This window comes from Canis lupus, chromosome 16, assembly GCF_048164855.1.
Source record: "Canis lupus baileyi chromosome 16, mCanLup2.hap1, whole genome shotgun sequence".
In the NCBI taxonomy this organism is placed as follows: Eukaryota; Metazoa; Chordata; class Mammalia; order Carnivora; family Canidae; genus Canis; species Canis lupus.
In genome coordinates, this window is record NC_132853.1 from 49,921,498 (window position 1) to 49,946,963 (window position 25,466).

A 25,466-nucleotide genomic window follows, 5' to 3' on the forward strand; every position below is an offset into this window, starting at 1 on the left:
GGCGGGAATCAAGATTCTTCCCTTTAGATGCCAAAAAGGATTAGCATTGTTGGGCAACTCTTAAAAAACAAAAACAAAAAACACTGGAAGTATCCATCTTTAATACAAGAGAGTATTTCTTCAGAAACAGCATAAATTAATGGTGCCATACCAGAGACACTTTCATCAAAGTTAGGAAAACTAGACAAGGGCTAACATTAATATCACAATCATCTCAACATTATTATACAAGTTTTAGCTGATGTGATAAGGGGGAAAAATGAGATACAAGATTAAAAAGTGTCATTTTTGGATGATATAAGTATTCACAAAGAAAACTAAGCAAATCAACTGCAAAATAATAAAGAGTTGGGTAAGATGGCCAAATATTAAATAAACATACAAAAAACCAATAGCTTCTTCATATACAATTTATTATTATCAGAACATGTAATGGAAGAAAAAGTAGATTCAAATTTTTAAAAAATCTATAAAATAGAAATGTTTAGAAATAAACTTAAGAAATATGGGGGTTACATATAAAGAAAAAGCACAGTGTCACAGACATGTAAAACATGACCTACACAGTGATACCACTCTCCTGCATTCAAATTTCACAGATGTCAAATTTCTCTAAAACCCAATGCTTATGGGATCCCTGGGTGGCTCAGCGGTTTAGCGCCTGCCTTTGGCCCGGGGCGCGATCCTGGAGTCCCAGGATCGAGTCCCACATCGGGCTCCCGGCATGGAGCCTGCTTCTCCCTCCTCCTGTGTCTCTGCCTCTCTCTCTCTCTCTCTCTCTCTCTCTCTCTATGTCTATCATAAATAAATAAATAAATCTTTTAAAAAAATAAAAAAATAAAACCCAATGCTTAGGGGTTTTCATTTCCTTTTGGTTTTTTTTCTTTTTTTCCTTTTTGATGTTTCTCCCCCACCCCCAAGAAAAAGTATTATAGTGGTATAATCATCATAGAGGTTAACTCTTGCTCTCTTTTGGAGGGTTGTTTTTGTGGAATTTCACAGATTAATTCTGAGGTTCACTTGGAAATATAAACAAAATTAGCCATTAAGTTTTGATAAAGAATAGCAGGGATGGGGACACCTGGGTGGCTCAGCGGCTGAGCACCTGCATTTTGGCTCAGGGCGTGATCCTGAAGTCCCGGAATCGAGTCCCACATTGGGCTCCCTGCACGGAGCCTGCTTCTCCCTCTGCCTCTGTCTCTGCCTCTCTCTGTGTCTCTCATGAATAAATAAATAAAATCTTGGGATCCCTGGGTGGCGCAGCGGTTTGGCGCCTGCCTTTGGCCCAGGGCGCGATCCTGGAGACCCTGGATCGAATCCCACGTCGGGCTCCTGGTGCATGGAGCCTGCTTCTCCCTCTGCCTGTGTCTCTGCCTCTCTCTCTCTCTCTCTCTCTCTCTCTCTCTCTCCCTCTCTCTCTGTGTGACTACCATGAATACATAAATAAAATCTTAAAAAAAAAAAAATAAAATCTTAAAAAATAATAGCAGGGAAACTTGACTAGTTATTAAAATTTTTTTAAATTTTTTTTTATTTATTTATGATAGGCACATAGTGAGAGAGAGAGAGGCAGAGACACAGGCAGAGGGAGAAGCAGGCTCCATGCACCGGGAGCCCGACGTGGGATTCGATCTGGGTCTCCAGGATTGCGCCCTGGGCCAAAGGCAGGGGCCAAACCGCTGCGCCACCCAGGGATCCCTTGACTAGTTATTAAAACACACTACAAAACAACATAACTACATCAGTATAACACTGGTACATGAGCAGACTGATCAATCAGTGGCACAGAACAGAAAAATCAGGAACAGACCCCTATAATTTGGATATAAAATTTGTGATTTAGGGCAGCCCTGGTGGCCCAGCGGTTTAGCGCCACCATCGGCCTGGAGTATGATCCTGGAGACCAGGGATCGAGTGTCCTTTGTCGGGAGGCTCTCTGAATGGAGCCTGCTTCTCCCTCTGCCTGTGTCTCTGCCTCTCTCTCTTTCTGTGTCTGTCATGAATAAATAAATAAAATTTTTAAAAAAAATTTGTGATTTAATGTGTATTTCAGATTAGTAGGAACTTACTAAAAAGATGGCAGGATATTTTGCAGGTATTAGAAAAAATAGGAAAAGTAGAATGCTTCCTCATAGTACACATAAAAATTACAAGAAAATATAAACAAGTACTTTTATGATCTTCTGTGGTGAAGGACTTTTTAAACAAGACGTTCAAAATACAAACCATATAGGAACATCTTAGAATAACACAAAACCAGTAAGACATAAAGGAAAAGCACCAATAAATTTGATTCCAAATTTTTTTACCCCTGAATGGCAAGTCAACATAAAGTTAAAAGATAAAAGTACAAACAGGTAAAAATGTTTACCATATAAATGATAATAAGTTAACAATCTTAAAAAAATAATGTATTCTTATTCATCAGGAAGAAAAAAAACAAATACTCCAATAAATAAATGGCAAAGAGCCTAAATAAGCATTAAAAGAGGCCATTAAACTTGTGAAAAGATGTTTAATATCACTGAAGAAGAAATCTAAGGTAAAACAAAGTATTCTTCTCACTGACAAAGACGACAATGAAACTTCAGTATTAGGAGGCTATGCAGAAACTGGAACCCACAAACTGCTGATAATCTGCTAGCAATTAGGTGATGACATCTAAAAGTAAGCATATTCTTTGACTAGGGAATTACAGTTTGGAAATTTATCCGAAGGAAAAGAAATGCCTAAAGTACAGATATATAACAAGTACGTTCATTACAGCACTATTTATAGGACACAAAAATGTTCATAGGATATTGATTAAATAAATAAACAACAGAAATGAGGAAATCTATCAAATGAACATACACTATATGTTTATGCCCACTAAATTCTTCAATAATAGTTCTTCTGGAGGAGACTTTCTATTTTACCACTTCGACTTGGGCTTTCATAGTCAGCATGTATCACTTCATTAGGAAAAACTACGTAACACTCATTTTAGAAAATAAACTAACTAAAAAAAAGAAAAAAGAAAAAAAAAAGAAAATAAACTAACTGGGATTCCTGGGTGGCGCAGCTGTTTGGCGCCTGCCTTTGGCCCAGGGCGCGATCCTGGAGACCCGGGATCGAATCCCACATTGGGCTCCCGGTGCATGGAGCCTGCTTCTCCCTCTGCCTGTGTCTCTGCCTCTCTCTCTCTCTCTCTGTGACTATCATAAATTTAAAAAATTTTTTTTAAAAATTAAAAAAAAGAAAAGAAACTGAAATGATCCCAACAAAAGAATTTATTTTAATCTGTAAGTAGAATCCCATTCCTTGAAACCAACATTCCTATCCCAACCAAATGCAACTATTTCAATACAGGCTACAAAGCACTGGGATACCCAATCACGGCAATATTTGCACTACTTGTATCTCTGAAGCTGCAATACTAAAATTAATCATTCTGTTACATAATCAATAAATATTTGCCAAGGGCTGAAAGATTTTAGAGTATTTCTGGAAATACAGCAGGCTAGAATGTCTAAACCTTTTCTTAGGAAATAATCATAAAAACAGGGCAAAATAGGAAAAAAAGATATTAAAAGCACTGAAGAGTTGATAAAATAGTAGGGATCTGCCAGGGCAAATTCTAAGGGAAATTAGGAATACAAGACACATAAATGAAGCACCAAAGTCACATTTGCCCTAAGGGTACCTGCAGATCTTGAATCTCCATTTCCAGGGTATAATATGCCAAGCAGATAATCACAGGTACACTGATGGCAGGGGGTTCAAAAGGATACCCTTCACACTTCAAGTTTCCAGGGCTTCCAAAGTGTTACACTCAGTCAGGGAAAAGTGTAAACCAAAGAAAACTTTCCTCCACCTTCAGGGAACTACAAAGAAGTTGCCTTGGCAATGAAGGAGGCAAGGGCTCCCCTGAGAAATGTTAACACAATCCAGATCAATATTGAATGGGTGAATGAAACAAACAAAATAAATCAAACAAACAAAATGAAAGCCAAGAATTCAGTAATTGAAAGTAGTACTGGATGAGTAAAATTTCTAGGTACTTGGAAGAAGCAAACAAAATTTTTCCCTGGAGGAACACATCTTTGTCTTAGATCCTAAAGAAATTTCACAAATAATTTTTTAGGAACAATGAGCGGCACACAGTCAATAAAATGAAGCATAAAAGAAATAAAGCCCAGAGCAACAGCTAAGAAAAATAAGAAACAAGTAGATTCATAAAAACTTCAAATGTCAGAATTACCAAATACAGATTATAAAACAAGGTCTACTAGATTTTAAAAAAATGATAATAGAAGGCAAGCTTGAAAATATCAGCAGGGAACATAAAATAACAAAAATAAGAATTCACCGGGGTTAACTGCAATTAGATAAAACAAAACAGAGAATCTGGGAACTGAAAGGCAAGAAACTATCCAGAATGGAGCATTATGGAGACAAAAATAAAACAGAAAAAAGAAGTAAACAAAGTGACATGGTCCTACATAAAATTAATTGGAATTTCATAGGAAGAAGAAAAAGAGAACAGGGCAGAGATAATATCTGAAGAGACAATGCCTAATAATTATCCAGAACTGGTATGATACCCAACAAAGAAATCCAACAAATTACAAGCAAGAAAAATAAAAGGACACATCATAGTGAAACTACAGAACACCACATATAAAGATTTGTGAAGCAGCCAGGGGGAAAAAAACCCAATACTTTCATAGAAATAAGAAGTAAATGAAAGCTATTTTCTCAATAGTAATAATGGGAGCCAGAAGATGGTAATGATATATTCAATTATTAAGAGAAAAAAAATGCCATACTAATATACACAGCAAAAATATATTTCAAGAATAAAAACAAACTGGGAACACCTGGGTGGCTCAGTGGTTGAGCATCTGTCTTCGGCTCAGGGCATGATCCCAGGGTCCCAGGATTGAGTCAGTCCCACATCGGACTCCCTGTGTGGAGCCTGCTTCTCCCTCTGCCTGTGTCTCTGCCTCTCTCTGTCTCTCATGAATAAATGAATAAAATCTTTAAAAAAATAAAAATAAAAACAAACGGGACACCTGGGTGGCTTAGTCACTGAGCATCTGCCTTCGGCTCAAGGGCATGATCCCCAAGTCCTGGGATCTAGTCCCATATTGAGCTTCCCATAGGGAACCTGCTTCTCCCTCGGCCTATGTCTCTGTACCTCTCAGTGTTATCTCTTAAGAATAAATAAATAAAATCTTAAAAAATAAACAAACAAGAAAGAATAAAAGCAAAATAAAATTATTTAAGCAAACAAAAACCTAAAGAGTTAACTCTGCAGCAGATACATATAAAAGAATACTAAAGGAGCACTTTAAGCAGAGGGAAAATGACCCTAAGTGGAAGATATAAAATCCAAAAAGGAAAGAAGTATAAAGAGGTAAATGAACACTGACAGTATGAAATAATAATGTTTTATGAGGCTGGAAAAAAAAAGCAAAATACAAAAACATACACCACCACCACCAAGTTAGAAGCAAGTAAATGGAGTTAATGTTCTGATGTCATCCTTTCTCTGAGAGGAGGCTAAAGATACTATTAACATCAAACTTAAGTAAACTGAAGATACATGTGGTAATTTCTAAGAGAAACACAGACTAGGACCTAGCTACTAGTAGAGGATGAGAATATGAAATTATTACCCCCCACAAAAAAACCCAACCCAAATAAAAGAAATGAAAGAAAAAGGAACAGAGAACATGCAGGATAAATATAAAACACATCAAAAGATGGTACATTTAAACCCAATATAATGATAATTAAATTAAATGCAAATAAAATAAATGCTAAAGTTAAAAAACTACTTTAGACTGAATAAAAAATTCAGTTAGATATTTTTCAGGTATATTGAAAACATAATAATGAAAAGCCAATAGGATAAAAATGGAAATATCTATATCATACAATGATTTGGATATATGGAATATCTGAAATAATGCATTTAGAACACAATGTATCAAAAAGATGAAGAGTCACTTAATACACAAAACAAAAATATAAGAACTCTCACAACCATGAGAGATATGAATACATCTCTTAGTAACTGCTAGAACAAAAAGCCCAAAATCAGAATGCAGAAAATTTAACCACTGTGATTAAATGCCACGATTAACAAAATTGATTTAATAACAAAATGAAACTATTTTGTTTAGGGATGCATACATAGTCAACTGGTAAGGAATAGCAAATTATAATCACAAAAATTAGGACAGCGGTTGATTCCAGGGTAGAGGGAGAGAGTTGTAATCAGAGAAGACCATGCAGGTTTCCAGGGTGCTGGAAATATTTTACTTTTTGACCTAAGTAATGATTACATGGAGCTAACTTTATAATGATTTCCCAGAAAGATTTTTTTTGTGAAGGGCCAGACAAAAATTTCAGGCTTCTTAAAAGGCCACATATCATGTCTGTGATATATTCTTTGTCTTTACAATTCTTTAAAAATCTAAAACTCATTCTCAGCTTGCCAGGTGTGGGGTGTAGTTTACCAAACTTCTGCATTAAAAGGCTCATGTTTTAGGTTCTTTTTTGTTTTCAATAAAAAATACAAGAGTCACTTAGGGGGAGAAAAGCTAAAGTAATTCTTTTATCTATCGATTTTTCCTTTCCACAGTTTTGAGCATCTACTGTGTGTGCCAAGTACTACTTGGGGTGTTAGAGATTGAAAACTGAACAAGATACTACCTCTTCATGTCAAGTTGAGGAAAGAGTAAAAAAAATTATACCTTTATGTAAGAAGTACTGAGAGATGGAAACAGCAATAAACAACAAAGCAAAGTCCCTGCTCTCATGGGATTAACATTCTAGTGGAAGAAGATGGACAACAGATTAACCATATGGTTAAAAGTTAAAATATATGTTATTAAATAAAAATATTAAACTTATACCACACAACAATGACAGTGAAGATCTACAACAACATACAACAATATGGATGTATCTCATAGAAGAACTGTTGAATAAAAGAAGCCAGACATAAGATTATATATCGTATGATTCTTTTCATACAAAGTACAAAAACAGAAAAACAAAAAACAACATCTATGCTGTTAGAAGTCAGGATAGTGCCCATCCCCAGTGGCAGGGAGGGGGCTAATAACTGGCAGGGAGCATAAAAGGGTTGGGAGGGGGGCTAGTAATATTTCTTTCTTGTGTTGGAATACTTTAAACACTTTAATTGGTTGAAAAGCTAAGAAAAATAGGGGTGCCTGGCTGGCTCAGTCAGTAGAACATGTGACTTTTGATCTTCAGGGCTGTAAGTCTGAGCTCCACATTGGGTGTAGAGATCACTTTTAAAAAATTGTTTCGTTTTAATAAATAAATAGTTAAAAAAAAATAGGTACATAAGCCTCTTAAGACAATTACCTTAAAAACCTCAAATCTAACCAGTTCTACACATCAAATATTTCTAACATTTTTAAAGATTGACAAGGATGACGAAATGATAGCCAAATTTCAAGTTGAATATATTTTCCTCAGTGCTTTAATAATTGTAGTCACTCTAATGAACGCATGACTTTATGACGCGGAAAAGGGAAAGAAGTGCATTCTGAATATTCTAACGCAGCCAACTAAATCACTTAGGAAAAAGAGCACTATTACCCAACTCTGCTGAAGCAGCACAGTTAAACGAAATTCCTAAAAAGAGACCTAGCACAGAAACTGATCTCAGGAAGACCCCTTTTCTCCAAGATCCCAAAACAATACCTGAGACATCAGCGGCCAGAACACACTCTTGAGTACAAAGATCTTGTATCAACAAATTTTCCAAAGGCACTCAAGTAAATTAACACAAAACCCCGTATTAGTTAGCTAGCTCAGGGAGTTGCCATCTTGGCACCAGTGACACCTGGAGCAGGTAACTCTTTATTGTGGGGCCTGTTGTGTAGGATGTTTACCAGCTTCTCTGGCCTCTGCCTACTAGATGCCCACAGCTCCCTCCTCCCATCCTCTAGTTGTGATAAAAAATTACTCCAACATTGCTCCCTGTCCCCTAAGAAGTAAAATTACCCCCCAGTTGAGAACCACTAACTTGGCTAAAATGTTTTTTTAAGACCTTCAATTCTCACTTAAAGGAAGGGAACAGGGCTGCCTGCCAGGCTCAGTCAGTAGAGCCTACAACTCTTGATCTCTCAGGGTTCTGAGTTCAAGCCCCACACTGAGTGTAGAGATTATTTTTTTAAATCTTAAAAGGAAAAAAAAAAAAAAGGAAGAAAGGAAACAAACTTATCTCAAATTTGTGTAACATTAGCTTCTCTACCACATCACTGAGAAAGCCTTGAAAATAAATCAAATGCCAGGAGCTGACCAATTTTTTTTAAAAAAAACAGAATTCAGTTACAGGAACATATAAGCTTGGCAAGGATAAAAACCTAATATTTGAACTGGCAATTATTTCCTTGACAGGACACCGAGCTGTAAGCATAGAGGCAACTTATACTGCAAAATAGGGTTAGCTCTTGTAAAACATAAATTTACGGATACAGACTTGAATCTAAAGCGATTCACAGGTAATACTATGAATGTTTCTCCTTAATGTCTCATTCCCCTTGGGTAATTAATGGAAGAGAAACTGCTTGAGTGTTCCTGGGCTTCTTGTCTCCTACAACAGGTGTCAAATTTCTCCAGGTGAATGCTTACCGGTAAGGGATTGGATAAGGAATGTTGCGGTGAGGATCGTGCAACTGGTGGAACACTTCTGCCAGGGCTGGTTCCTGGCCCGCTTCCCCCAGCAAACTGGCCAACAGGGAAAAATGGATATGAATAATTCAAAACAGTACTATGCTTCAAATAAGGAGAGTAAAAGATTAACACACAAACAGGTCTTAATTATATGGCCCCTTTAATAAGTCAATACATCTTATGCTAAAGAAAAAATGCCATGTAAGTCAAATTCTGCTTTTTTCAATCAGATTTTAAGAAGGAGCTCCAGCAGAAATGTACCAAGATATAAAGAAAACATGGCTAGAAAGCTGAAGGTACACATGGTTTTGAAAGGACATCAGAGAAGAATGTTTTCCCTTCTTGTCTCAAAATACCCGAAAGCAGAATACAGTGATATAGTGGATGTTAGTGTCTTCTTTAGGAACCACTAACGATGGGTCAACAAGCTCGCTACATGTCCCACTGAACTAAAGGGAAGAGGACAAAAGAAGAGTCCAAGTCACTCCATTTCAATCTTTGTAAGACCCAAAACCTAGTCTGGCCAAGAGAAAAATCACCTCATTTGTGAATTTTTATATCATCACAGACAAGACACATCATAAACAAATTTAAATTTAGGAAGTCAGCAGCAGTTTCCTCTTAATGGAGAGAGAAGGGGCACCATCAGATTGATGAAGATGGGGAAGAAGGGGAGGAGAGCACAGTAAAGGCAAAATATTGCTTTCTAAAGCTTTAAATGAACGCAAGGATTTAGTTCTTTAAAAAATCACTATAGATTTTTTTTTTCCAAAAATTTAACTTACCTCAAAGTAATCACTAATTTTATGTCCCCTAGGAGTGCCTTTCCCTGAAAATGAAACCAAAGTAAGTATAGTTTTTCCAATAACATGTGTAAACCATCATTCACTAAATGTACTATGAATTCAATAACTGCATACGTTATCAATTCAAATGTTGGCTTTACTTTTAACAAATAAAAGCCAAATTACCTGTTTCATAAGAAGAGAGTTTTCTCATCTAATAAAAAGACTTAATAAAGCAGTGAAAAGATTTTTTTCTGAGCTTGCTCTCCTTTAAGATTTGCTAATCTTTCTTTTATAACATACTAACAAAATCTATGCCATAACTGTGAATCAAAATAAAATTAATTTATAGTCCATGCCCTCAATTAGGAGAACAAAGAATTCAAAACAAACTCATCAGAACTAAAGAGTTTATTCTACACCACAAAAAACTGTGTGGCCATGTCACTTTGGGAAAATTTTCCCCTCAAAAGTAAAAAATGATTTGTAGATAAAAAAAGAAAAGAAAAATGTTAAAAAGACTAAGACTTCCATTCCTCAGAGGGGTAGGTGGACGAAACAAACCATTTATTCCCTCCTTCGTTACATATGGATATTTAGCATCATAATCCTCATATTTACAGAATGATTCCACTGGGTGCCAATGTTCAACTAGATAATTGCCACAGAAGAAGAGGAGGTAGAAAGGACAGCCATGTAAATAAAACAATTTTTGGTTATCTTTTATTAACAAATCACTGAGCTAATGCAAGACATGGTTAAAACGCCAATGTAACTTCTTTTCTGTATAATACATGTTTAATCTGAAGAAAAACCTGTGAGAAGATCGTTAACTTACAACAGGGAAAACAAAAAGTCCCCAGAGAACTGACACTTTTGTCAGGTGTATATCAAATGGCAAGTCTATAATAAACAGCCTGCTATTCCCTTAAGGTACAAAAAATCTCCTTTGTTAGGAATCCCTGTATCTGAACTAATTATTTAGCGTGAGTTGGAAAATTCTAAGTACATAAGAATTTAGTATTTTTATTGGTGTGAAATTATTACTACCTTGGCTAGTTTCATATGGTTCAGCTTTTCTTTTCCGGTTTCGCTGGTCATTCTGTTTTTTCTCAGGAGTCTGTTAAACACCATATACATTACAATTAGCATTTTGTTAAATTTTTCACATTATGAAAATTTGAGAGTATGTACAAAATATCAAACTTATAAGGAGATATAAGGCACAGACAAGTCAATCAGTGTCCTGTAGTTATGCAGTGCTATCTTTCAACCCAGACTGAAAGTATGGAAACATGTAAAGTCTCACAATGAATACGGCCTCTTACCTCTACTTCTTTATCACTCAAGGACCCCACGCTGCACAAGCTCTGGTTGGAAGACTCACTGTTGAGTGGCCCCTGGAAAGGAAAAAAAATAAAATAAAAAAGGAATCAAAAGAAACTAATTTAAAATGACAGCAAAACTGAGGACGAAGCCTGCTGATTTTGATGTGTAAGTCAGGTCAAAGAAATCAAGAATTAACTATAACACCTACAAGCCAACTTGAAAAAAATCAAGTATACTAAGGTGCCCTCATGTTAAAATTCTCTAGGCTCAGTCAGTAGAACACGTGACTCTTGATCTTAGGGTTGTAAGCTAGAGCCCCTTGTTGGGTGTAAAGATTACTTTAGAATAAAAGAATAAATCTTTAAAAAAAAATTTCTCTAGCTACTATTATTTTCTTTTCCTTGACCAACTTGTAGTCATGTGCAAATTTTCCCTTCTAGAGTACCTCCACATGTAGTGAATTCATTTTTTAAGGAAAATAAGCAGGGGAAATAAATTCTCTTGGCCTTCCATATCATAGAAGCATCATCTGAAAGTTGATATGTTAAGGAGTATGTCAGGAGGAGTGGTCAGGGACCATAAGGAAGGAAATCCTTTTCTGAGTCAAGCTTTAAGGAGGTATGACCACTAGCTCAACAAAACAAAGTTACAAGGGACTGATTCCTAGCCTCACAGTACGAGGAGCTCTGCTGGCCCCCTCCAGTGAAATTGGTGAAAATTATTTTAAAAAACAACCATTCAAAACCTCTAGAAATGGTCTCTGAGTGCAAACAGTAAATAAAGAAAACTATTCAATAAAAATCTATGAAAATTCAGACTGAAAGGTCAAAGTCTGTGGTTTTGGAACCAGGATCACTCTCACTCCTACCCTCTCCCATCTCAGCAAGGTTCCAGTTCCTGCTGTGGTCAACCTCTTCCCCCAGCTAAGTCCAAGAGCTTTTTTCCTGCAAGGAACAGGACTATCGCCAGCCCATGCTGCTGATACTAAATCCTAGGCAAGTACATCAAAAGCAGGGGCTCCCCATTTACAACCCCCACTTGTGGAACAGAGGCTACACCTCAGGCATGGCACACTGAAAACAGTGAGGCCCCAAAAGCCCTTCTGCCCAGCTCATGAAATGGTGGGAGTTCCACACCAAGAGAAGCAAGTTGCTGCATGCACCTCACTCCCACCCTACTCCCATTGCCCAGCCCCAGCACTCAGCTCCCAGAACCAGGATGTCACTCAGAAAAGATTGCCATTGTCCCTGTCTCCAGCTCCAGAACCCTGACTCAGATATTTTGCCTCAGGAGAAAGGCAAGAACACATGCTAACAAATCTCTTCCCAAAAGACTTGACTTCATTCCCAAAATATCACAGACAAGCTTAACATTGAAGGGTATTCTCAAGAATGGTGGAAGTCGTGGTAAAAGGCAACTGGAAGATCTGTGGAGGTAATAAACACACACAACTTAGACTGTAAGCCAGCTAGTTTGCAGAAGAGAACCCAAGAGTAAGACACAGGGGAGAAGTACTTCTGGGTTAAGAACAAATAGCAGACACTGACCTCAGAAACTCTCCGTTCCAGGGAGCCCCAATTTGATCTGATTAGTTTGTGGAGGAATTTAAGTCTCAGGGTATTGTTGAAAACAATAGAGCAATCTGGACAATTAGTGGAGTTTAACAGCTGCATTGGTCAGGGAAAGAAAGCCCTAAAAGTACCAGTCATCCCAAACCGACTTAAAGCTGTGACTCCCTAAAGCTACCCCCAGAGGCTTGACACTGGAAGAATAGCAAGAAAGAGAAAATAATTCCGTCACTAAACAAAAAAACAAGCAAATAGCAATAACAAGTCCCAATACCGGGATGAAAAATCAGTACCCAGAGTTGGCATATCAACTAAAACAACTGGTTTCCAACAAAAAAATCATGAGGCATACAAAGAAATAGAAAAGTATGACCCATATAACAGGGAGGAAACAAAGCAAGCAGGCAATAGAAACTGCCTATGAGAGTGACCATAGGCACTATGAGAGTGAGATGTTAAATTTAACAGAAAAAAAGTTCAAAATAGACATTATAAATGTTCACAGAGACAAAGGAAACCATAATTAAAGTAGTAAAGAAAGGTATGAATGACAATGTTGTATCAAATAGAGAGTACCAATAGAAACACAGAAAGTATATATATTTTTAAAAAGGGAATTCTGGAGTTGAAAACTGTAGTAACTGAAATAAAAAATGCACTCAGTCATCTGGGCATCCGACTCTTGGTTTTTGGCTCAGGTTGTGATCTCAGGATCCTGACATCAAGCCCCAAATAGGACTCTTCGCTCAGTACTGAGTCTACTTGGGATTCTTTCTCCCTTTCCCCCTGCCCTTCCCACTTGTAGGTGGGCATGAGTGCGCTCACTTGCTCTCTCAAACAAATAAATAAGTCTTTAAAAAAAAAAAATGCACAAGAGGCTCAAGGGCAGAAATGAAGTGTCAAAAGAAATAATTAGCAAATCTGAAGATAGATCAATAGAAATTATGCAAGCTGAGAACAGAAGAGAAAACAGAAGAAAGAACAAACACAAACAGCTTCAGAGAAATGTGGGAAAGTGTTGAAGTACATCACCATGCAAATAACTGGGAGAGCAAGAAAGGAGCAGAAAAAAAAATACTCAAAGAAATAATGGCTGAAAACTTCTCAAATTTATTGAAAAGCAATAACATACTCATCCAGGAAGCTTAATGAATTCTTAGCAGGATAAACACAAAGAGATTCACAAAGAGATACATCATAGGAAAAATGCTCAAAGGCAAAGACAGGAGAAAATCTTGAAAGCAGAAATATAACACATCACTTACAAGGAAATCACAGTAACATTAACAGCTGACTTCTGAGCAAAAACAATTTAAAAATGGCAAAAGATCTGAACAGACATTTCTCCAAAAACTATATACAAATGGTCAATAAGCACATGAAAATAAGTTCAACATCATTAGGTAAGGGGGAAATACAAATCAGAACCGAAATGAGATCCCACTTTACTGATTATTCTTTCTAATCATCTATTAGTTTGTTCCTTTTGATTTAGTTGTTTAGATATAAAACCACAGCATTTGTAAATAAGTTTATATCTTCCTTTCCACAATATATATCTCATATGTTTCACATTTTACTGACTGAAATAATAAGCATAAAGAATACGGTTTTGTTCTTTTTCAAGGTAACTCCTCTAGTGCTTCACCATTAAAAGTTGTATTAAGACCTCAAACAGAGAAACAATCTTGTAAAAGAACAAATTTGGAGGCCTTCCACTTCCTAATTTCAAAATTTACTACAAAGCTATAATAATCAAAGTAAGATGACACTGGCATAAAGACAGACATAGAGAAAAATGGAATAAAATTGAAAGCCCAGAAATAAACCCTTTCATATGTTTTTTTCCAATGTTTTCTTTTGATTATTTTTCAGTTTTACGGAGATATAATTGATACACAACTATGCATAAGTTTAAGGTGTACTGCATAATGACTCGATATAAGATAATTTTCAAGACCATCCAATGATGAAAGGACAGTCTTCTCAGCAAGTGGGTATTGGGAAAACTGGATATCCACATTCAAGAAAATGAAGTTGGACTCTTACCTTACTCCACATACAGAAATGAATTCAAAATCGAAAACCCCAGAAGTACAGGCATCAACAACAAGAAAAAAATAGATATGCTGGACTACATCAAAATTAAAAACCTCTGTGCATCAAAGAACATGATCAACAGAGTAATCATATTTGCAAATGGAAGAAAATATTTGCAAATCATATACCCTATGATAAGGGGTTAATATCCAGAATATACAAAGAATTCCTTCCTACAAATCAAAAAGAACACAACAAACAACCTAATTAAAAACTGGATAGGGGGGATCCCTGGGTGGCTCAGCGGTTTGGCGCCTGCCTTTGGCCCAGGGCGGGATCCTGGAGTCCCAGGATCAAGTCCCACGTCGGGCTCCCGGCATGGAGCCTGCTTCTCCCTCCTCCTGTGTCTCTGCCTCTCTCACTCTCTCTCTCTCTCTCAAATAAATAAATAAATAAATAAATCTTAAAAAAAAAAACAGCCTCAGTTGGTAGAGCTTGCAACTCTTAATCTCAGGATTGTGAGTTCAGCCCCACGTTGGGGATAGAGTTTACTTAGAAATTTTTTAAGAAGGGCAAAGGACCTGAACAAACATTTGCCCAAAGATACACAAAAAGGCCAATAAGCACACAAAGAGACTCAACATCACTAATCATTAGGGAAAACAAATCAAAACTACAATGAGGGACGCCTGAGTGGCTCAGAGGTTGAGCATCTGCCTTCTGCTCAGGGCATGATGCCGGGATCTGGGATCGAGTCCCACATGAGGCTCCCTGCATGGAGCCTACTTCTCCCTCTGCCTATGTCTCTGCCTCTCTCTCTCTCTCTGTCTGTGTCTCTCATGAATAAACAAATCTTAAAAAAACAAAAACAAACCTACACTGAAATACCACACCATCTTGTACCTATTAGGATGGCTATTATCCAAAAAAAAGGAAAGTCATGAGTGCTGGCAAGGATGTGGCAAAACTGAACTTTTGTGCACTTATTAGAATGTAAAACAGTAAATTTTATATGTATTTTACCACAACTAAAACTGTTTTTAAAAACTGTACTGGGGGGGGGGTGGAATCCCTGGGTGGCTCAGCGGTTTGGCACCTGCCTTTGGCCCAGGGCACGATCCTGGAGTCCCGGAATCGAGTCCCTCGAGTCCCGCGTTGGGCTCCCAGCATGGAGCCTCCTTCTCCCTCTGCCTGTGTCTCTGCGCCCCCCTCTCTCTCTATCATGAATAAATAAATAAATAAATCTCTAAAAAAAAAAAACTGTACTGGGGGGACACCTGGGTGGTTCAGTGGTTGAGGGTCTGCCTTCAGCTCAGGGTGTGCTCCTAGTCTCAGGATCAAGTCCCACATCAGGCTCCCTGCATGGAACCTGCTTCTCCCTCTGCCTCTGTCTCTGCTTCTCTGTGTGTGTGTCTCTCATGAATAAATAAATAAAATATTTTAAAAACTTAAACAATAATAATAAAAATAAAAATTGTACTGGGGTACCTGCGTGGCTCAGTTGGTTAAGTGACTCTTGGTTTCAGCTCACCTTATGATCTCGAGGTCATGGGATTGAGCACAGGGGCCTGCATGAGATTTCTCTCTCTTTGCCCCTCCCCCAGCTCATGAACACATGCACGCATGTTCTCTCTTTCTCTCAAATAAATATATTTTAAAAACTATATTGTTTTTTAAATTAGAAAGTTGAGATGGCTACTGAGTTCATCCAAATGCTTTTTAAAAAGCTATTACTTATTTGCCATTGTAATAATAATAATAGTAATAGCCAACACTTATGTAGCACTTGCATGGGCCGAGCATTCTATATTAGCATATTTAATTCTCACAACTGATAAAAACAGACCAACACAAATATGCCCAACTAGTTTTTGACAAAAGCACAAAAACAATTTGATAGACTTTTCAACAAATTGGTGCTGGAGCAATTAGACATACACACACAAAAAAAATGAACCTCAACTTAAACCTCATAACTTATTTAAAGAACTAACTCAACCGAGATCAAGGGACACCTGGGTGGCTCAGTGGCTGAGTGTCTGCCTATGGCTCCCGGGGTCCAGGATCGAGTCCTGAATTACGCTTCCTGCATGGAGCCTGCTTCTCCCTCTGCCTCTGTCTCTGTCTCTCATGAATAAATAAATAAAATCTTAAAAAAAAAAAAAATGAGATCAAGAACTTAAATGTAGAGGCTCCTGAGTGGCTCAGTCCGTTAATTGTCTGCCTTCAGCTCAGGTTATAATCTCAGGGTCCTGGGATCCAGCCATGCTTCTGGTTCCCTATCAGCAGGGAGTAGGCTTCTCCCTCTCCCTCTCCCCTGGCTCGTGCTCTCTCTCTCTCAAATAAATAAATACAATCTTAAAAAAAAAAAAAAAGGACTTAAATGTAAAACAAAACCATAAAACGTTTAGGGGGAAAAACGGGGGAGAAAATCTTCACAACACAGGACTAGGAGAAGAGGTCTTAGACTTAACACCAAAAGCTTGATCTATAAAAGGAAAAATTAATAAATGGAACCTCCTCAACATTTAAAACTTTTACTCAGCAAAAGACCTTGTAGGACAAAGAGACAAATCACACACTAAAATATTTCCTAACCACATATATCTGGCAAAGGGCTTAAAATTAGACTATATAAAACACTTAAAACAGTAATTTTTAATCCAATAGAAAACTGGCAAAAGACATGAACAGCCATTTCACTGACAAAGATACAAAGATGGGCTAATAAGCATGACAAAGATGTTCAACATCATTAGCCATTAGGGAAGTACAAATTCAAACTGCAACAAAATGTCCTTATACACCTATCAGAATACTAAAATAAAATACAGTGACAAATTTAAATGCTGGCCAAGTATATAGAAAAACTGAATCACTCATACATTGCTGGTGAGAATATAAAAAGGTAGAGCCAATTTAGAAAATTGTTTGGCAGTTTCTTTAAAAACTAAAATTGTACTTAACACATATCATATCCCAAGAACTGTATACTACTGGACATTTGTTCCAGAGAAATAATGTTCACATACAAACCTGTATACAAATGTTCATAATGATTTTATTCATAATAGCCAAAACCTCGGGATGTCTGGGTAGCTCAGTGGTTCAGCATCTGCCTTTGGCTCAGGGCGTGATCTTGGAGTTTGGGGATCAAATTCCATATATCAAATTCCCCATGAGGAGCCTACTTCTCCCTCTGCCTATGTCTCTGCCTCTGTGTTTCTCTCATGAATAAAAATTTTTTAAATAGCCAAAACCTCAAAATCTACTATGAACTTTATCAAACTCAACACCCAAAAAACAATCAGCTAAGAAATGGGCAGAAGGGGAGAAGATATTTGCAAATTATGTATCAGAAAAAGGGTCAGTATCCAAACTCTATGAAGAACTTACAAAATCAACACCCATAACAGCCAAAAACTGGAAAGAAACCAGCCCTTTATTGGGTAAATGGTTAAACAAACTGTGGTATATCCACACCATGGACTACTACTCAGCAATCAAAAGGAATGAACTATTTACACATGCAACAACTTGGATGGACTTCAAGGAAATAATGCCAAGTAAAAAAAGCCAATCTCCAAAGAATATATACTAAATGATTCCATTTGTATATTATATATACATACATATATATATATACACACACATATATATATAAAACATATATATGTACTTCTCAAAATAATAAATTTACAAGGATGTAAACAGATTAGTGGTTGTCAAGGGTTAGGATTTCAAAGAAGAGGAGGTAGGGATAGCTAAAAAGGAGTAGCAAGAGAGGCTTGTGGTATTGGAGCAGTTCTGCATCTTGATTGTGATTATAAGAAGCTATACATGGGCACATGGGTGGCTCAGTTGGTTAAGCAGGCAACTCTTGATTTCAGCTCAGGTTGTGATCTCAGGGTCGTGAGATGGAGTACTGCATGAGTGAGAACAAGCCCTGCATCAGGGTCCACACTTAAGGGGGGTCTACTTGAAGATTTGTTCCCTCTGCCCCGCCCCCCACTCTCTAAAATAAATAACTCATAAAAAAAGAAGCTACACAAATAATAAAAGTAAACAGATGTGTACATTGACACACACAAATGGTGCATGTATAATGTGACATCTGAATGAGTTGTGTGGATTTTATCAGTGTTGATTTCCTAGTTTTAGTACTATAACTATGCAAAACTATGCATTAGGGAGGGAAACTACATGAAACCTCCATGCAAATCTTTTGCAATTGCCTTTAAATCTGTAATTATTTTGAAATAAAAAGTTTTTTTAAGTTTTTATGTATCATTTACTTGCTATAGTTAATCAATAATGATAAACGATACTTAGGTAAGAATTGCTACAGAGGCAAGGCATTCTATAATATTTAATCCTGGTAACAACCTGCTATGGGCTCAACTGTGTCCTCCTCAAATTTATGTTGAAGACCTAACCCCCAAGACATCAGAATGTATTTGGAGATAGGGCCTTTAAAAGAAGAAATCAGGGACTCCTGGGTGGCTCAGCGGTTAAGTGCCTGCCTTTAGCTCAGGGTGATTGATCCTGGAGTTCCGGGATTGAGTCCCACATCAGGCTCCCTGCATGGAACCTGCTTCTCCCTCTGCCTGTGTCTGTCATGAATAAAGAAATAAAATCTTAAAAAAAATAATAAATAGAAGAAATTAAGTTAAAATGGGATTGTTAAAGTGGGCCCTAATCCAGTATGACTGATGTCCTTATGAAAAGGAAATGAGGACACAGACACCAGACATGCACACATACTGAGGAAACATCATATGAGGACACAGTGAGAAGGTGGCCATCTGTAAGCCAAGGAGGGAAAGCCTCAGAAAAAACTCCAACCCGGCTAACACCTTGATCTTGGACTTAACAGCCTCTGAACAGTGAAAAAATAAGTTTCTGTTCTTTAAACCACCCAGTCTGTTATGGCAGCCCTAGTACATTATGCACAGCTTAAGACAGCTGCTGTAATTACTCTCATTTATAGATGAAGAAATCGTAAGAAAACTTAGTAAACTAAACTCCCCAAGGTCACACAGCTGGTAAGCAGAGCCAGGATACAGACCTAAGCAGTGTGGCTTCAAAATATGTGCTACTAGCCTTTGAGCTATACTGACACTAGATATATTAATCAATTTTTTAAAAGATCTTATTTATTTAGTCATGATAGACACAGAGAGAGAGGGAGAGACACAGGCAGAGGGAAAAGCAGGCTCTATGCACAGAGCCTGATGTGGGACTCGATCCCAGGACCCAGGATCACACTCTGGGACCAAGGCAGGCGTTAAACCGCTGAGCCACCCAGGGATCCCTATATTAATCAAATTTTAAGGTAACAGGGGATCCCTGGGTGGCTCAGTGGTTTAGCGCCTGCCTTGGGCCCAGGGCGCGATCCTGGAGTCCCAGGATTGAGTCCCATGTCGGGCTCCCAGCATGGAGCCTGCTTCTCCCTCTGCCTGTGTCTCTGCCTCTCTCTTTGTGTGTATTCTCATGAATGAATAAATAAAATCTTTAGAAGAAAAAAATAAATAAATAAACATCTATATATTCATAAATGAAAGTAGGCTATATTTTTAATTCCTCATATTTGTCAGATTTTGCTATTGGAATTTATTATTTCTATGTTATTATTTAATATGAAAACTCCCTATTCTTTAAAAGATTAGGAGAAACCATGTAACTAGGGACTGGATTTTTGCTCTACTTCAAGGAATAGGAGAGGAAAAGATAATTTTATAATCTTGATTTTTACTTGATTATAGGAATCTATCTTGATCTTTACATACTGTCAACATGAATTCCTACTTCCAGTGAAATCATCTATTCCACTGAGACTTTCATATTAATAGGATATAATGCATCCATTTCCAGTTTTTTCACTTTGTAAGTCCTCAGTATCTTTTGTGATCCCAATTTATCCCTCAATTTTTCCTGCTGTTTCCCAATTTTCCTTTTTTTTTTTTTTTAAGATTTTATTTATTTATTCATGAAAGACACACAGAGAGAGGCAGAGACAGAGGCAGAGGAAGGAGAAGCAGGCTCTATGCAGGAGCCCGATGTGGGACTCCATCCTGGAACTCTGGGATCACATCTTGAGCCGAAGGCAGATGCTCAACCGCTGAGCCACCCAGGCATCCCGTGTTTCCCAATTTTCCAACTCTGGATTCTTAGTCGTCTGTTTTGCAGTATATTTATTTCTTCTTCTATTTTTATTATTTTGTTCTTTTTTTTTTCTGAAACCTTAAACTGTAATGGTAAATTCACACTCTTGTATATTAAGAACATCTTCATCCACCCAAGTTTAACAATTATATCATATTTTTCATATATTTTTAAGTAAAATAGTCTGTCACTTGTTATTTGATATACAATAGCTATTTAGAACACTTACTAATATCCAAGTCACTGGGGAGGGGAAACTGTCCCTTCAAAGAGTCATCTCAGGTTCAAATAGAAGCTAGAAAAAATTTTTTAACAATGTATGATAATAAGACTCCTTAGCAAAAGCCCCATTTTCCATGCCAACATTTAAACTATTTACCCTGTCTTGTTGTTTTTTTTTTGTTTTGTTTTAAGATTTTATTTATTTATTCATGAGAGACACAGAAAGAGAGGGAGAGGCAGAGACACAGGCAGAGGGAGAAGCAGGCTCCATGCAGGGAGCCTAATGCGGAACTCGATCCTGGGGCTCCAGGATCAATCACGCCCCAGGCTGAAGGCAGGCACTAAATTGCTGAGCCACCCAGGGATCCCTACCCTGTCTTCGTTTAATCATTTCTTCATAAGTAAAAAACAGACAAGTCAATGGACGGTTTAAAAAACTGAAAAGCCAATTTTCTTGTTTTAAAAAGTATGATTTCTAAAACCAAATAAAAATTTTTCTAATATACTTAAAAATGTACTTTGGGTGGGGGAGGGAGCTTTAAAAGAGTACTTTAGTCACAAGCCAAAGAAAACTTTGTGTAGGGATCCCTGGGTGACTCAGCAGTTTAGGGCCTGCCTTCAGCCCAGGGTGTGATCCCAGGGTCCCGGGATCGAGTCCCACGTATGGCTCCTTGCATGGAGCCTGCTTCTCCCTCTGCCTCTCTCTTTGTGTCTCTCATGAATAAATAAATAAAATCTTAAAAAAAAAAAAAAAAAAAAAGAAAAGAAAGAAAACTTTGTGTATAAGTTATAAACCTATGAAAATTGAGGTTAAAATACAAAAGTTGACAGCCAGACTTTAGCACATGAATAAAGCCCATATAAACTAAGAAAAACTTGTAGAAGTAGGGGCCAAAGGTTAATCTTTTCGCTCTAGTAGACTAAATTGGCATCTTAAAAGGAATTTAAGAATTGAGAACAACAGACAAAAGTTAAACTTGATTAAGTACAGAGGAACATAGCTGACGACAGGGTCAAACTACCTGAAGTAGTTAAGATACTCCATTAAAGGTTATACCTAATGGAAATTAAAACTAAGGGCCTCCCAAGGGGAACCCTCTTGCACTGTTGGTAGGAATGCAAACTGGTATAGCCTCTCTGGAAAACAGTATAGAGGTTCCTCAAAAAGTTAGAAATAGAACTACCCTACAATCTAGTAGTTGCACTACTAGGTATTTACCCAAAGGATACAGAAATACAGATTTGAGTACACGCACCCCAATTTTTAAAAGATTTTTTCAAATTTATTCATTCATGAGAGACACAGAGAAGCAGATACAGGCAGAGGGAGAAGCAGACTGACTCCCTGCATGGAGCCCGACGTGGGGCTCAATCCCAGGACCTGGAATGAACACCCTGAGCCAAAGGCAGATGCTCGATAGCTGAGCCACCCAGGTGCCCCTGCACCCCAATGTTTATAGCAGCATTATCAACAACAGCCAAACTATGAAAAGAGCCCAAGTGTCCATCAACTGATGAATGGATTAAAATGTGATCTGTGCGCACATACACAGACACGTATACATACAGAGGAATACTATTCAGCCAGCAAAAAGAATGAAATATTGCCATTTGCAACAATGTGGGTGGAACTAGAGTATATTATGCTAAATGAAATCAGTCAAAGAAAGACAAATACCGTATGATTTCACTCGTGTGGAATTTAAGAAACATAACAGATGAACACAGGGAAAGGGAAAGAAAATAAAATAAGATAAAAATAGAGAGGGAGGCAAACCATATGAGACTCATAACCACAGAGAACAAGCTGAGGATTACTGGAGGATGGTGGGTGGGTGGAGGGATGGGCTACGTGGATGATGGGCATTAAGGAGAGCACTTGCCGCAATAAGCACTAGGTGTTACATTTAAGTGATGAATTGCTAAATTCTACTCCTGAAACCAATACTACACTATACATTAACTAACTTGAATTTAAATAAAAACTTGGAAAAAAATAAAAAGCTAAAATAAAAACTAAGGGTCTCCATACGTTTGTTTTTTTTTCATACTTTTTTTTAAACATTGGTAGCACCACCCTTTCATACCCTAGCAGAGTTAAGTCAGCATTTAGAACAGTCTGATTCCCAGAGATGCTGGGCACTGGCTAGTTGATCAGTGTTTACTATAAGTGAAATAGATTGGAAGTCTAATAAATTCTTTTAAGAATGAATGAATGAATGAATGAATGAATGAATTTATTTGAGAGAGTATGTATGTGCAAGCAGGGGGGAGGGGCAGCGGGAAAAGGAGAGAGAATCTTAAGTAGGCTCCATGTCCACGCAGAGCCTGCCTGACACAGGGCTCAGGCTCACAACTCTGAGATCATAACCTAAGTTGAAATCAAGAGTGGAGAGCTTAATCAACTGAGCTACCCAGGTGCCCCAAGGGAAATCTATTAAATTCTTACCTGATCTGTATAAGCAGAAGAGTCTAGGTAAAGGGAACAAAAGCTTAATTTCAATCATTAAAAACACAGGGGGTGGGGGGTGCCTGGTTGGCTCAGTCAGTTAAACATCTGCCTTCGACTCAGGTCATGATCCCAAGGTCCTGGGACCTAACCCTGCATCAGGCTCCCTGCTCAGCGGGGAGCCTACTTCTCCCTCTCCCTCTGCCCTCCACCTGCTTGTGCACTCCTCTCATAAATAAATAAATAAATAAAATAAATAAATAAATAAATAAATAAATAAATAAATAAATAAATAAATATTTTAAAAAAAGAAACAAGCACAGAGCCAGGGCCCCTTAGTCAATCCCAAGATTTGAGTCACTTTATAGATCCAGAATCAGTGAATGAAGCAGTCTTCTTGAGGAAGGATCCTACTATGCCACGAAAAATTTACACTGTTAATTTTTCTCTCCACAAGCTTTCCCCAAAAGGACTACCACTGTCTACCAAGGTGATTCTGCATGGGGTAAAATGAAATAATCAAAGATTCTTTGAGGATTACTAGACACTGGCTCTGAACAGACACTAATTCCAGAAGACCCAAAACATCACTGTGATCCACCAGTCAAAAGAGGGGCTTAGGGATGTCAGGGGATCAGTCGAATTTTAGCCCAGGTCCACCTAACAGTGGGACATGAACACTGATGTGGTTATTTCCCCAGCTGCAGAATGCATACTCAGAATAAACATACTCAGCAACTGGCAGAATCCCACTACTTCCGGAATGTTCCCAATTTAGCAGGGACCACTATACTCTTAACTTACAGAACCATCTTCAGCAACGTTCTCAAGAAAAATTATTTTTAAAGAACAAAATCAATTTGACGTATTTTAAAAATGGCAGCACCATTTTAATGTATTTCAATACAATTTTTATAACTGTAAGCCAATGTAACTGAGGTAGCTCTTATTTACTGTGATAATCAATCTCGATTCCAGGTGAAGCTATCTAATCTAGAAAGCCAGGAAAAATATTCAATTCAATCAATTGGTTTAACTCTAATAATAACAGTAGCAAACATACTTTGGGTGGCATAGATACAATTAAGTTTATTTTTTACTTCATTTTTTTTACTTCCATTTGATTTTGACCAGAGTAGGGTAGGGTAATTCTATTATGTATCTGAAACTAATATAGTGTTGTATGTCAATTACACCTCTTAAAAAAAAAGCCTTAAGAGTACACTTAGGATGAGCATGGAGTAATATATAGAACTACTGAATCACTATATTGTACACCTGAATTTAATATCACACTGTATGTTAACTATATTGTGGATTAAAAAATTAAAAAGCCCAACCTCAAAAATAAAAAAAATAAAAAAAAAAAAAGCCCAGGGACGCCTGGGTGACTCAGCGGTTTAGCGCCTGCCTTCCGCCCAGGGGGCAATCCTGGAGTTCCAGGATGGAGTCCCACATCAGGCTCCCTGCAGGAAGCCTGCTTCTCTCTCTGCCTGTGCCTCTGCCTGTCTGTGTCTCTCATGAATAAATGAATAAAATATTTTTAAAAATTAAATATATTTTTTTTAAAATCCCAACCTCCTCCCAAACAAACAAAAAATCAGATTAACTGAAACTTAAAATGAATATACCAGGTCAAAACAACACCCTTCAACCAAAAAAAAAAAAAAAAAGAAACAGTGATTTTCAATGAATGATAATTGTGTTTTAGTAAGAAAACAAAAATATTACAGTACACTGTCAAGAAAATCCTTAATTAATAGTAATGATTTTTGTAATATTTTAGTCATGCCAAATCCTAACGATGTAATTTAATAAAGCCCATTTCCAGACAACAAGCAAGCCCAACAATAAGAAGAAAAACAAGAAATCCTTTAACTATCCTCTCTCCTGGAAACCTCCTCATAAAAGTCTACATTAATTCATTCAGGATCTGATGCATATGACAAAAAGAAAGAAAAAGAGATAATAACGTGTCAGCATGGATATGAAGAAAGTTTATCCATCATGTACTGCTGGTAGGGATATAAAATGGTGCAGCCACACTAGAAAAGTCTGGCAGCTTCTAATTTGGTTAAACTAATGACTAAAAACGAGATCCTGGAGTCTTACATTAGCTCCAGCCCTTAACAGGGTATCTCTTAACCAGAAGATCCAGCAATTCTATGCCCAGGAATACAGCCAAGAGAAATGAAAACATATGTG

The 25,466-nt window shown here is 37.4% G+C and overlaps 1 protein-coding gene across 4 annotated transcripts in view; it reads right to left on the reverse strand.

The window, feature by feature from the left end:
* The window catches only part of TLK2 (tousled like kinase 2), a 122,792-nt gene that overhangs the window by 60,848 nt on the left and 36,478 nt on the right, over positions 1 to 25,466 (reverse strand). For 3 of the 4 annotated variants that reach the window (XM_072781256.1, XM_072781257.1, XM_072781254.1), the window contains exons 3-6: positions 10,817 to 10,888; positions 10,539 to 10,608; positions 9,489 to 9,532; positions 8,662 to 8,757 (exon numbers count right to left, since the gene is read on the reverse strand). In XM_072781256.1, coding sequence (XP_072637357.1) covers positions 8,662 to 8,757; positions 9,489 to 9,532; positions 10,539 to 10,608; positions 10,817 to 10,888 — 282 coding nt within the window. The remainder of the gene's footprint in view (positions 1 to 8,661; positions 8,758 to 9,488; positions 9,533 to 10,538; positions 10,609 to 10,816; positions 10,889 to 25,466) is intronic. The other variant, XM_072781255.1, reaches the window with a different exon arrangement.